General features: G+C 41.1%; 1 protein-coding gene across 17 annotated transcripts in view; it reads left to right on the forward strand.

Annotated features, from left to right (window-relative positions):
• The window catches only part of EPB41L2 (erythrocyte membrane protein band 4.1 like 2), a 199,768-nt gene that overhangs the window by 175,388 nt on the left and 11,455 nt on the right, over positions 1-12,925 (forward strand). For all 17 annotated transcript variants that reach the window (XM_031456314.2, XM_031456322.2, XM_031456323.2 and 14 more), the window contains 3 exons: positions 284-382; positions 2,198-2,278; positions 7,651-7,756. In XM_031456314.2, coding sequence (XP_031312174.1) covers positions 284-382; positions 2,198-2,278; positions 7,651-7,755 — 285 coding nt within the window. In that variant the 3' untranslated portion in view covers position 7,756. The remainder of the gene's footprint in view (positions 1-283; positions 383-2,197; positions 2,279-7,650; positions 7,757-12,925) is intronic.

Here is a 12,925-nt window from a genome sequence, read left to right on the forward strand (position 1 = left end):
CTGTAGATGTCAGCCCCACCTTCTACTTCCATTCTCCCTTTTTTCTCTCTCCACCCAGGGCTTGCTTCTCCATGTGCATTTAACCCTTGTCTTTACTCTGTTTAAATGCCAGCCAATCTCCTGGTCAGTAAATCACCACTACAAACGTGCAGAGGATAGGCAGCTATCATCTTCTGCCAACTGCGTAGATCTTAAAAAATGCCTTTTCGATGGGGAGGGGTCTTCTCTGTCAACATAACGGAAGTTAAGCATTACTTTGTATTTTCCCTCCAACTCTCCGAAGATTGATGGTGGGGCTGGTGGTGACTCGGGCACGTTGCTGACCGCACAAACCATCACATCTGAGTCTGTGTCGACAACGACAACCACACACATCACCAAGGTAAAGCCATCCAGGGGAATGTACATCGCCAACAGGATCTTTTATGAATTGTTTCTTTGTTCCTGTACACACTTCAAAGTAAAACGCACAGTGCCAGTGGAATAAAAATGCCTCCATTTAAAGTATCCAAGAAATTGTGCTCCACTGACATTTGTATTCGAACCAAATTGCAAATCTGTAAAGTACAAGGGGGTAAAAAAATGTTCTGAATAGCTCTACCTGAGACAGCTACAGGAGCAGAAAGAACATAATAGGAGTAGAAGTGTAGGTTTGGTAAGTACACGTCAGCCCTCTTGACAAGCAAGCGAGTAAAGACCACTATTCAAAAAGTTCACCAGGGGCAGGGGCTATAGCTCAGTGGTAGAGTGCGTGCTTAGCATGCACAATGTCCTGGGTTCAGCCCCCAGTGGCTCCACTTAAAAAATAAATAGATGAATAAACCTAATTACACCCCCATCCCCCCAAATGAACAAAAAGTTCAAGTTGTCCAAATCATGTAAATTTCCCCCATTGATTTAAGATACTAGAGCATGGATTGGGGGCATTTTTCCAGTTCATTCTCCAGATGTTTAACACCAGATGACCACTGATTCCCCGTGTGGTCTCTGCACTGGCAGCAGCAGACTCACCTGGGGTCTTGTTAGAAGTGTGAATGCTGTGGTCCCCACTCCAGATCTTCTGACCCCCTGGGAGTGGTTGAGAAGCCCTCCAGGTGATTCTGATGTGTGCTGCAGTCATCGCATTTCTGACCCAGCATTATTTTCCAGTAGTTCCTTTTGCTTCTACTTCTCATAGTCGATTAGTGCTTGAAGGTCTCAAGGTGTATCCCTGGTGCCCTGCTCACCCCGTGTTTTAATGGAAAGCTTTGGAAATTAAAAAATGTCCCATAAGTGCAAGATGGTATTGATGTTCATTTTAAAGCATATCCAGTTATTAAGACCTACTGATCAACCTTGTTTCTTACAATAAAGTGCAGTCACTTGTGACTGTGTGTAAACTTCTCAGAGCTGTAGAGGTTGGAAGTGTGTTTTCTCAGGGCTGTGTGGTATTTGCTCATCGTTCAGAATATCCCAGCTGTATGACCTCTTCAGCCCCTATCATGCCCCAGGCTCTGTCACCTTGCTGCAAGCCAGCAACTCTGTGCAGCAGTTCACCCAGGAGCTCCTTCCCTCAGGGCCTTTGTTTAGCCACGTTCCATGTCACCCACACGGCTACGTGCAGAATCAAATCAGACACTGAATGAGGATCTTGGTATCGCCCTCACCCATCTCTCAGATCTTAAACCAAATCCAGATCTTCTTTTTTTATTATTGCACTACACCAGATGAACAATCACCAAATGGATTTGTATGATGCCAGACGAGCTGTCAGAACTATATAACATCAAGCAGTTTCCCAAACCTGAACCACATGCCTAAATTATTAGAATTCCTTGTAAACTCTACATAAAACCAACAATTTTTTTTTCTTTTTAAAAATTGGCCAATTGGGAGTGGAGAAACTCGGGAAATTGTGATGGAATGTCCCAGTGGAATTCTTTGGATTAAATGGCATCTGTCCCAGCTTAATCTCACCTGAATCTTGATAAATTAGTTTTTAAGGTTGCTTTTGGTTGAGGAGAACTGATGGATGATGCTACAACTTAAACCACGGGATTCTATACTGAGCTTAAAAATCGTTTCTTGAACATCAGTCTTCCCCTGCATTGCCTAACGATGATCAGAGGGCCTAGTTGTGCTCCATGTGTTTTCTCTGATTATGTGTAAAAGTGTTTTAGTAATTGCTGTCCCCCCTCTTTTTCTTTATGACCTTTAGACTGTAAAAGGTGGAATATCTGAAACAAGAATTGAGAAACGCATCGTGATCACGGGAGATGCAGATATTGATCATGACCAGGTAAAGACCTGAGGATCTGGTTCTGAAATTGACTATGTTCAGTTTCTAAATTTTGCGCCTATCATCGTATCACATCCTGTGTCAAAGCCCTTACCCTAGTACCTCCTGGACGAGCCCACCTCCTAAGCTTGGCACAAAGGCACTTCACAGCCTAGACACAGCTTGTCCTTTCATCCTTCCTATCAATGAATTAGTGTAAAACATGGGTTGCTTTTCTTTTCCCACTGGCTTTATGTGCATCTTTGGGTCAGAATAAGGGGATTTTTGGCAACCATCAGGCATTCATGTGGGCTTGGTTTAAAGGCAAGTCATCAGTTATTAACAGAAGAATGGCATTAAGGTTCCCTCTGGATATATACGCAGGAATGGGATTGCTAAATTGTATGGTAAGTCTGTTTTCAGTCTTTTGAGGAATCTCTATACTGTTTTCCATTATGGCTGCTCCAAACTACATTCCCACCAGCAGTGTAGAAGGGTTTCCTTTTCTCCACACCCTCTCCAGCATTTATCATTTGTGGGCTTTTTAATGATGGCCATTCTGACTGGCATGAGTTGATACCTCATTGTAGATTTGATTTGCATTTCTCTGATAATTAGCGATATTGAACATTTTTTCATGTGCCTATTGGCCATTTGTATGTCTTCATTGGAGAATTGCTTGTTTAGGTCTTCTGCTTATTTTTGGATTGGGTTGTCTGTTTTTTTTCTTATTAAGTTGTATGAGCTGTTTATATATTCTGGAAATTAAGCTTTTGTCAGACTCATCTTTTGCAAATATTTTCTCCTGTTCCATAGGTTGTCTTTCTGTTTTGCTTATGATTTCCTTTGCTGTGCAAAAGCTTGTAAGTTTAGTCAGATCCCATTTATTTTTGCTTTTATTCCTATTGCTTGCCCTAGGAGAACATTGCTAAGATTTATATCAAAATATTTTGCTGATGTTTTCTTCTAGGAGGTTTATAGTGTCTTGTCTTATGTTTAAATCTTTAAGCCATTTTGAGTTTATTTTTGTGTATGGGGTGAGGGAGTGTTCTAACTTCATTGATAACACATATGTGGAATCTAAAAAAAGAGACAGGAACTTATTTACAAAACAGAAACAGACTCACATAGAAAACAAACTTATGGTTACCAGAGGGAGAAGGGGATGGGAAGGAATAATTTGGGAATTCAAGATTTGCAGATACTAACTAATATGTATAAAATAGGTAAACAACAAGTTCATACTATATAGCACAGGGAACTATATTCAATATCTTATAGTAACATATGGTGAAAAAGAATATGAAAACGAATATATGTGTGTTCATGTATGACTAAAGCATTATGCTGCACACCAGAAATTGAGACAACATTGTAAACTGACTATACTTCAGTAAAAATATATGTATACCAAAAAAAAAAATGGATGGCAGTTTAATGACACTGGCTTCCAAAAAAAATAAGAACAGCCACTAAGTTTGACTTATGCCTGCTTTTAGGAACTTATCAAGTATTTTTTATAGCATTATAAAAGTAGGCTATTTAACTCTAGGTGTTTTCCCCTAATTATTACTATTACTGAGAAGTAGGAGAAGGTAATCTAAGGTCTCTTAAAAAGTGAAATTTTACATGTATTCAGAAAAGATTTTTTTACAGAATTGTGCTTCCATTCTAATGTTAAGCAGAGTAGGATACAAGCCTTTAAAAAGCAGGTGATGAATGGAACCACTGGAGGCTTTGAGAGTAGCTTTAATTTTAGACTGCAGTCTCAAGTGATGAGAATTTTTTTGTTATTTTCTGAGTGATTTTCACTCATTTTAAAGGAGACCAAGCTGTTTTCCTTTTACAATAATTTGAAGAAAAGGAAAGTAAGTGTTCACTTGGCCATCTCAGCTGGGGAGTAGGAACCAATGATAGTTATCCAGCTTTGAACACAATATTGAACTCAGGAAAGAGAATTTTAAAGAACAAACTTTCTCATTTAAGAAAGGCTCATTATTATGTAACCAAAGAGGAACAGAGTTTTTTCCTATGCCTAAAAAGAAAATTACTCTTGTTTTTTAAAACTCCTGTAAACCTAATTTTACTTACGTATTTCATAGTGTCGTTTTTAAAATTCCTTGAGAGTCATTAGAGATTAAAGAGTTGCCCTGACTTAGTAGGGGAGATCCCTAGTAGATGACTAGTACCCGTGCCTGTTCACCACTAGAAAACGAATTACCTGTGTGGAAACCAAGCCTCTAATTTTCCGTAAGGTGGGTTTATTCTGCGCTTCACTGGGACAGTTTTGAGCTCCTCTGACCTCAAGTTGGAACAAACCTTATTGTTACCCTTTTTCCCTCAGGGACCCTCACTCAGCTGCATTTACTGAACTCCTGCAGTGTGCTGGGCAGAAGCCCACGTGCTGTGGCATCATGATGGAAAGTGACAGCCAGGATCTTCTCCCAGGCTCTCTTTCTTCTGCCCTCTCTCTCCACTGAACTAAGCCTTTTCAGACATTCAAATACTGCTTGTTCCCCTTAAGGGATTACTCTCAGATTTCACTTTATGTGTATTCTTTTGTCCCTTTTTACCTGAAAACTCAAATTTAGATAATACTGCTTCTAAGCAGTAAATACTAGAAACACAGTCTGAAATGTAAGTTCCAGAATAACACATATTCCTAACTCTTCCTACATTAGAAAAAAATCATGATGATGCCTCAGCTTTAGCTGTTGCTGTGAGGACACACATCTTGTTTGTGTGATGTCATATTTCAGCCCATTTTAAAACAGAGGTCAGGCTGGGAGGGGTAAACTAGGAGCTTGGGATTAACAGATACACACTACTGTATATAAAATAGATGAACAACAAGGACCTACTGTACAGCACAGGAAACTATATTCAGTATCTTGTAACAGCCTAAAATTAAAAAGAATCTGAAAGAGAATACATATGTACATATAACTGAATCACATTGTTGTACACCTGAATCTAACACAACATTGGAAGTCAAATATACTTCATTAAAAAAAAAAATAACTGAGGTCAGCTATCCAAATGAAGAGAAGAGATATTTACCTTTTTCATAACTTTTCCATGTTTAAGATGGCATCAACTTTTTTGAGTAAATGGAATTGTAGCTTCTGGTATGCTTGTCACCAGAAGCTCGTGATGAGCTTGCCTTCCCCTTAAAGCCTGTAAATGAGATGATGGAACTGGTTAAAAGTAAAGAAATCACTTCCCTGCCCAAAACTGATGTTAGTCCTGCAGTGACTTTGATGTCATTGACACCTTTGTCAATTCCTTGCCTACATCAAAAGAATTCTAATAGTGGAAGGAAACCCTTCATCTAAGCACAGTAGGAAAAAGGACTGTCTGTCGTGTTGGCAAATGAAAGAGGCGTGCTTCTGCACAGGCTGCTTTGCAGGCCCTTCAGCCGGTGCTGGTCGTGGCTCTCAGCTCCATGCCAGGGAAGGGTAAACAACATGGCAGAATGCATTTCTTTCTAATAAAACGAGTTCTTAATTTGGGAACGTGATGTGGTAGTTTTCTCACAATCTATTGTTGCCAAAATAAATGAACATTTAAAAAAATTATATGTTCTGATGTTATGGAAGGAAAGGAACTAAGGGCAAACTGATTTCAGATGTGTTTGAAGATAACAGCAGTTTTGGGTTTTCCTTATTTGTCTGCTAATTAAAAGCACGTTTCCCACGTGCTCCCTTCCCTTGGGCATCATGTATGTTTCCTCTTTAACAAACACACTGATTTAATGTAGACAGATCTTTGTAATGACTGTACATTCAAAGTATCTGAGACGTTGTCTGTAGCCACATTGGCTCCCATCAGAGCTGTCCTTTCTCAAATTGGATTCCACAAACCAGCATACAGTAGACAGTTTTGATTGTTCCAGTCTCCCTCTTCTCTCTGAACACACCCTTGGACTTAGACTCCCTCTGCTGTACGTGGTCTCCCTTCCCATAAGCATTGTGCCAACCCACGGGAGCACTTTCCGCCCTGCTCTGCGACAAGGTCCCCGCCCTTCTCCCCACTCCACTCCTGCCCTCCAGGCTGCCTGCTCCCCCAGGACAAGCAGTCATGCCGCTGCTTGAATTGAGGCTGGTCCCCAGTCTTGAGTTCTCACTTGTCCTGACACAGGTGAGTGGTCAGGGTTTGTTCCCTAGTGGAAATCTAAGCACCTTCAAGTGTCTTCCAAGCTTCTGTGCAAAAAATTTTTGGTGTAAAAATAATTTTTTGGTAGCTTTCTCTTTCTCTGTGGAATGAGGCTTTGGTTTTTGCTCAGTAACCTTCCAGATGACAGAAACTACACTGCAAACAAGAAACGCAGTTGTCACCTAAAACAAGTGACAGAGCAACAGGAAGAGCACGCTGCTTTTTTGAAATGCATATTTTCCTTGTGAAATGTAGTGCTCCCTGTCCTAGTAGAATTTCTTTTTTGTTTCAGAGTTCTGTCTTAGATTTTGAGTGTTGGTCTGTGCTCTTTTCTTTTACTCTCCCCATCGAGACCTCTTTAAACATCTTTCCCTCTGAAAAATGGGATCTTTCCACTTTGCCATAATTCTCGTATACAGTTTACTTTCTGATAAAACGCAGAGAAACCTTGTCTGCTTTCTTCCAGCCTGATCCAGAGATGAGATGGTGAACCAGCGGCAGGGCAGCCCAGTCCTTCTCCAGGCCTGCAGCCCTCTGGCAGGATGGCCCTGAGAAAGACCCACAAACCTTTGTGCCTCTAGTGTTTTCACCTATAAAATAGGAATCTGTAGTTTGGCATTTAAAGATTAGTCTCTCTCTTTATTTTAGCTTTATGTATGATTTTGTCCAGTTTTAATTATTCTACATCCTAGCAGGCTTAATAGATATTTTTCCTGCAACATTCCTTAAGAAATTACTGAGAACCTAAAAGAGCAAAGATGAGCAGGACCTGGCCCTGCACTGTGGGGTTTGAGGCAGCTGGGGAATTGCAAGTATTACTCAAGTGTGGAGGGAGACACCATGCTTTACATCTTTCCTTCAGTCCATACAGCAGACCTTAACATGATCTTTACAATCTTAGCATTAGTCTCAGGTTACAGGTGAGAATACTAAGGTCAGAGAAGATTTCTTTTTCTCTGTTTCACCGGAAGTGCCAGGCTGGGTGGGATTAAGAGCCAGCGTGTTTCTCCTCCATGCATCATTATTTGGAAATAGACAGAAGTGGGAAATCAGGGGAAATGAAAAGTATTCTCTAAAACGAACAAGGAGCCCATTTCAAATCTTCCTGCTTCCTCAAATAAAGCAATGAAACCATCTTGGCTGGAGGTGAGCTCCCAGGTGATGGGTAGGCTTGTGTGTTTCCATCCCAAGAAAGGAGCCTCTCCTTCCACTCACAGTACTCTTTCCTGACCCTGCAGGCTCTGGCCCAGGCCATCAGAGAAGCCAGGGAGCAGCACCCAGACATGTCGGTTACGAGGGTGGTGGTGCACAAAGAAACCGAGTTGGAGGAGGGAGAAGAATAAGGTAAGAGACTCATCATTGGAGCCTTTCTCCTGACTCTTCTGTGTTCTGGAATCTGCCAAGGGGTGTGAAATGCGCATCTCCATCACGATGCGTTTCTGCGTTTCCTATAGTCCACTTGATCTTTCAGCCTTTATCATCCCCAAGTACCTCTGCTCAAGTGACCTGCCTATAATTAATTATAAACTCTGGACCGTAGGACATCATGTGTTAATAACTGCCACGTATTGAGCTGTTAATAATCAACATTTACATGTTGCTTTACTATTTGCAGAGCACATTCGTGTAAGTTCTCTTAAAGTTCACAATGACCCTTTGAGGAAGGTGCTGCTGCCTTCATTTAGATGAGGGATTTGTTTTGCAGGGGCGTGAAGGAGAGATGAGTTAAATCTTGTAAATGCAGACATTAGGAATTACATATCAGAAAGAACCATAAAGGAAAAGATTACTCTGACTATATGAAAATTTAAAATTTGAACCAAATTAACAAAAGCAAAAGTAAAGGGTAAGTGAAAAAGTTAATATGCCTGGCAGAGAAATAATTAATATCCTGAATATATTAAGAATTCTTACATGTTATCAAAAAATGTAAACACTTAAGTAGAAAAATGAGCAGAGGATGAAGCAAGTAAACCCGTGTAGAAACTAAGTGAATAATAAACAAAAAAATGTTCAGCTTCACTATTGCTTAAATCAATACAAATGAAAAATTCACTTCTAAGTCTGGCTAAGTTTATGTTTTCAGCCAGGACTGGGGAGTCTGTTGGCGGAGTGGGAGGGAACACACTTGTGCTGCTGTATAAATCAGTAGTGGTTCCTGGAGGGCAGTTTGGCAAAAACCCACATTAAACATGCTTACCATTTAAACCACTGTGAGGAATTTATCTTAAATAATCAGAAATGTATACAAAGATTTACTTAAAAGAGTATCACACTTTTATATATGTTCATGAAAAATGTGAAATAATCTAAATGGCCAACAGGAGGAATTGGTTACATATCATGCTGCTTCTGTGTGATGACAAAATGCATCTCACCGTTAAAAGCTGGGTTAAAGAATTCTTAAAAAATGAGTCAATGTTTGTAATTATGTATTAGGGTTTTAAAAGGCAGGTTTTAATCACACAGCATATGTACTAAGATTGCTTTTTTGTTTTAAAAATGAGCTTACGTTGATCAGCTGATAGATGGATACCCCCCTGGAATGGCTGGTCACAGAACATGCGTCTTCCACCTGGTGGCAAAGCCAAGTGCTTTCCCATCGCAGAGAGCCAGGGTCCCACCATGGCACAGCCTCTCCTCTGGCTTATTAATTTTTACCAATCTTGATAAATATGAAACGATGTATAATTTTTGGTTCCTGATAGATTCTGGGTTCTAATCCTCTGTCAATTTTATGTGTTGCAAATATCCCCAGGTTTGTGGTTTGTCTTTTATTATTAATATAGTTCAATGTGTGAGTATGTTGAACATAGTTTTTAATACATTAATATAGTTGAGTTAGCAAGCTTCCTTTTATGGCTTATGTGCTTTCCATGCCCATTAAAGATATTTTCAATGCAGAGATTTTAACGTTACCTTTCATGGTTCAATCTTAAACCTATCAGAAAATGTTTTATGTGTGATTAGACACAGTGATATGTTTGTTTCCGGTGTAAGAAGCTCGCCTTCCAGCCCTGATTACTGAAGAGCCCATCCTTCCCCGCTCTAATCTGCAGGTCAGATACCAAGTTTCTTAGCTGCCTGCGTGTGTTTCTGAGCACACTCATTTCCATCAGTCCCTGTGTCCATCCCTGCTCCAGTGCCGCACTGCCTGAATTACTATAGCTTTAAAACGAGAATCGCCAGTTGTGTTCTTTTTCTTCAGGAGTGTCTTGGCTGTTCTGGGCTCCTTCTGTTCCATATAAATTTCAGAATCAGATTGTTAGGTTCTTAGGTAAACCCTGTGGTATTTTAATTGGAATTACATCTGCTCTGCTGCTCAGTATGGTGAGAGTTATATCTTTATGATGTTGTCTTTTCTTCCACAAGGGTAAAATGTCTCTCCATTTATATAAATCTTCTTTAATGTCTTTCAACAAAATTGTATTTTTTTTTACCCAAAGAGGTTTTATAAATCTTTTCTAGCTGTTACTGGTATAGGGAGATAAAGTTGACTTTTCAATATTGGTCTTATATCTAGCAGTCTTTTAATATTTTCAGCACGGGGTGTACAAAGGACTTACAAGCAAAAATAATTTGAAATTTTAGCACAAGCACAGTGTCTGTTTTCCTGCATAAATTTTCTGTGTTATTTGCAAGGCTGAGAACACTCTTAGGTAGGAGTCAGAAGATCAGGTGCTAGGTTTTAATCTTGCCAGATCTCAAACTCTGACGTTGGGCAAGTTGGTGGGGCTGGTACAGTCTACCTTTTCTACTTATTATAAGGATATAATGTGATAATGCATGGGAAAATTGAGTGTAATGCAAATGTAAAAATAATGGATATTTCTCCTCTAAATTCTATGTGTCAGTTATTTAATCAGAAATATAAAACAAAAATTAGTGACCACTGTGAGTATAACCAACACTTCACTGCATTTGTGGCATTTTAATAAGTTTTAAAGTAAATGAGTTATATCAGTTATTCTTGGCACCTTATATTCATTTTTGCAGTGGAAACACACACATGTAAACACACACAGACTTTGAAGTTTGCCTCAGAGGCCATCTTTTATAAGCAGCCTTGTTAAACAGATTTAGGAAGTTAATGTGTAAACTCACAGATAAGGTGAGCAAACTAAATTTGGAAAGATTCATTCATCCATTCAAAAAACATTTAGTAAGTGCCCAAATGTGCTAGGGTAGGGCTAAGGCAGTGAGGAGTCAAGTTGGTAGAGGGTGCAATCCACCTGGGAAGGATCCGCTTCCAAGGGGAGGTGTAAATATTAGCAAATAAGCAAAATGTAATTGCAAGTCTGACAAATGCTCTGAAGGGAATAACGTGAGATGAGAGAACAAAGTGGGGGCTTGAGTTGCTATCAGTTTCACCTGTTACTTGAGAAACAAGTTTGATTTGAAATTTGAAGGACAAGGGGGTGCTACCGTCTCCAGGCGTCTCCAAGCCATTTTAGCATCTCCACTCCTAACCGGCCGCCTCTTGTTCTTGGAAAAATTTTCTCTGCTGATGACTGTCAGGGCTGGGAAGAATGTGTTTTTACTGCTCCAGCTACACGCTGGTCACCCTGCCAGAATCCCACAGAGGCAGCATGTGGGTCAAAGCAGGACCCGGCACAAAGAGCAGGACCAGCACGGAATCCCAACATCAGAAAAGAAGGAGAAATAACTCTGTGTGGTGTATCTGCCTCGTCTCCATTTCCAGAAGTGAAAAGCTCTCCTCCTGATCTGATCTGACCTCTTCCTTTGCAGTAGCTCTGCGCTTTTGATCAAGCATTGAAAGTAGGGGGAGTGGGGAGCAAACAGAAAAGATGGTTAGAGAACCACATGCCAAGGACCGAACTCCTGAAGCTGCCTCTCCCAGCCCCTCTCCTTGCTGGGCGTTGGCCAGCCGTGAAGCAGAGGGGCTAAATGTAGCTCCGTGATAAAGAATACACACACTTCAGAGGAGCATTTTACTAAACCTTTGTCATGTTTTTACGTCGTCTTAAGGACTGCTCCCTCCTGCCAGTTTATCCCAAGTGTGTATTTCTGAGCCCTCAAAGGGCCACAAAGTGTTACCAACCTTGTGACCACTAGAATGGTGTCCCTGCCCGTCCTGATGAGGAGGGGGACGGGCCCAGGCTCGGCGGGGTGGTCTGTGTGGCCTCAGAAAGAATCAGCCCCAGGAGGGGGAGCTTGTGACTCTGCCTCAGCTGGTGCCATAAGCTCCTGGAACCCAGACTTCAGCTGAGCCTCTCGGACTCCTGATGGAGGGTAAAAAAGCGAACAGCGCCTCCTTTTCCTCTGAAAGCAGTGAGCGGCCAAAGGATGAGACGGTGTGGGAGCAGCTTCTCATCCATTCACTCATTTATTCTTTTTGTTATTGTTGTTCATTATACAAATATTATGGAATGCTCTTTAGGGATCATCTCCTGTTTTACCATGATTTCAAATCAAACAGGGTCTGCACTCACACAGACAATAAAGCAACAGTAGCAGAATAGAGTCTGAAGTTTTATGGTAAGTTCTGAACCGTGCTGGGTGGAAACTGAAAGGCGAGGTCCCTGAATCAGAGAGGGACAGTAGAGATGGCTGTGTGCTGGAGCTTCTGGAGCTTCGTGGTGAGTAGGAGTTAGCTCAATGAGGAGGCAGGAGCTGGTATTGTGGTATTTAGGAAGGAGCAGCTGGCTTGCAGAGCACTTGATGAAGGTTGCAGAGAGGCAGAGGTCTGATCACAAAGAGTCTTAGGAGCCAAGCTGAAGAGGCTAAAGTCTATTTTGAAAAGCTGTGAAGTACTCCTCGTGTATATGAGATGGTAAAGGTTTGTGAGGTGGTGACTTCATGAGGCTGTAGAAGTTCGTGAGTTGGGAAGATGAAGGAGGAGGGGAGAAACCCAGATAACTCCCAGTCTTGGGGCTTGGGCAGATGGGTTGATGGTGGTACCTGTGATTTCAGTCATGGAATATGTGTTTGATTTTTCATGTCATGTGCAGTATGGCCAGTCCTCTTGATTTAGCTGTCTTAAAGCAAAGATGTATATTTTGTTCTATGGTGCTATAGGAGACCATCTGTCATGGGAATTATAGTGAAAGTTTAGAAGTAAATATGTAAGTCTCTTACACACACATGCGTGCGCACACACACACAACATGGTTAATTAGAAATTTACCAGATAGTCTGAGTGTTAAAAGGAGGTATAGCATACCAGATTCCCTGGGGTCAGATCTACTTCATGGTCACGTGATGTGGGAGGGTTATTTCACTCCTCTGTGCCTCAGTTCTGCCATCTGTAAACTGGAGGTGGTAACAGAACTTACACAGGGGTTTGTTAATAAGGCACATTGTAACATAGTCAGCCAAGAACCCTTTTAGCTCTTAAGAACTGGATAAAAATTAGGATTTTCTACCCCAGAGATGTTGAGTTTGAGATACTTATGAAATGTCCCCATGGAGAGGTCCAGGAGGTAGCCAGGAACGTTATGAGAGAGCAGGACAGGCTTCAGCGCAGGGGGTGGAGATGTGACGGTCATCTGA

This window comes from Camelus dromedarius, chromosome 6 (assembly GCF_036321535.1).
Source record: "Camelus dromedarius isolate mCamDro1 chromosome 6, mCamDro1.pat, whole genome shotgun sequence".
In the NCBI taxonomy this organism is placed as follows: Eukaryota; Metazoa; Chordata; class Mammalia; order Artiodactyla; family Camelidae; genus Camelus; species Camelus dromedarius.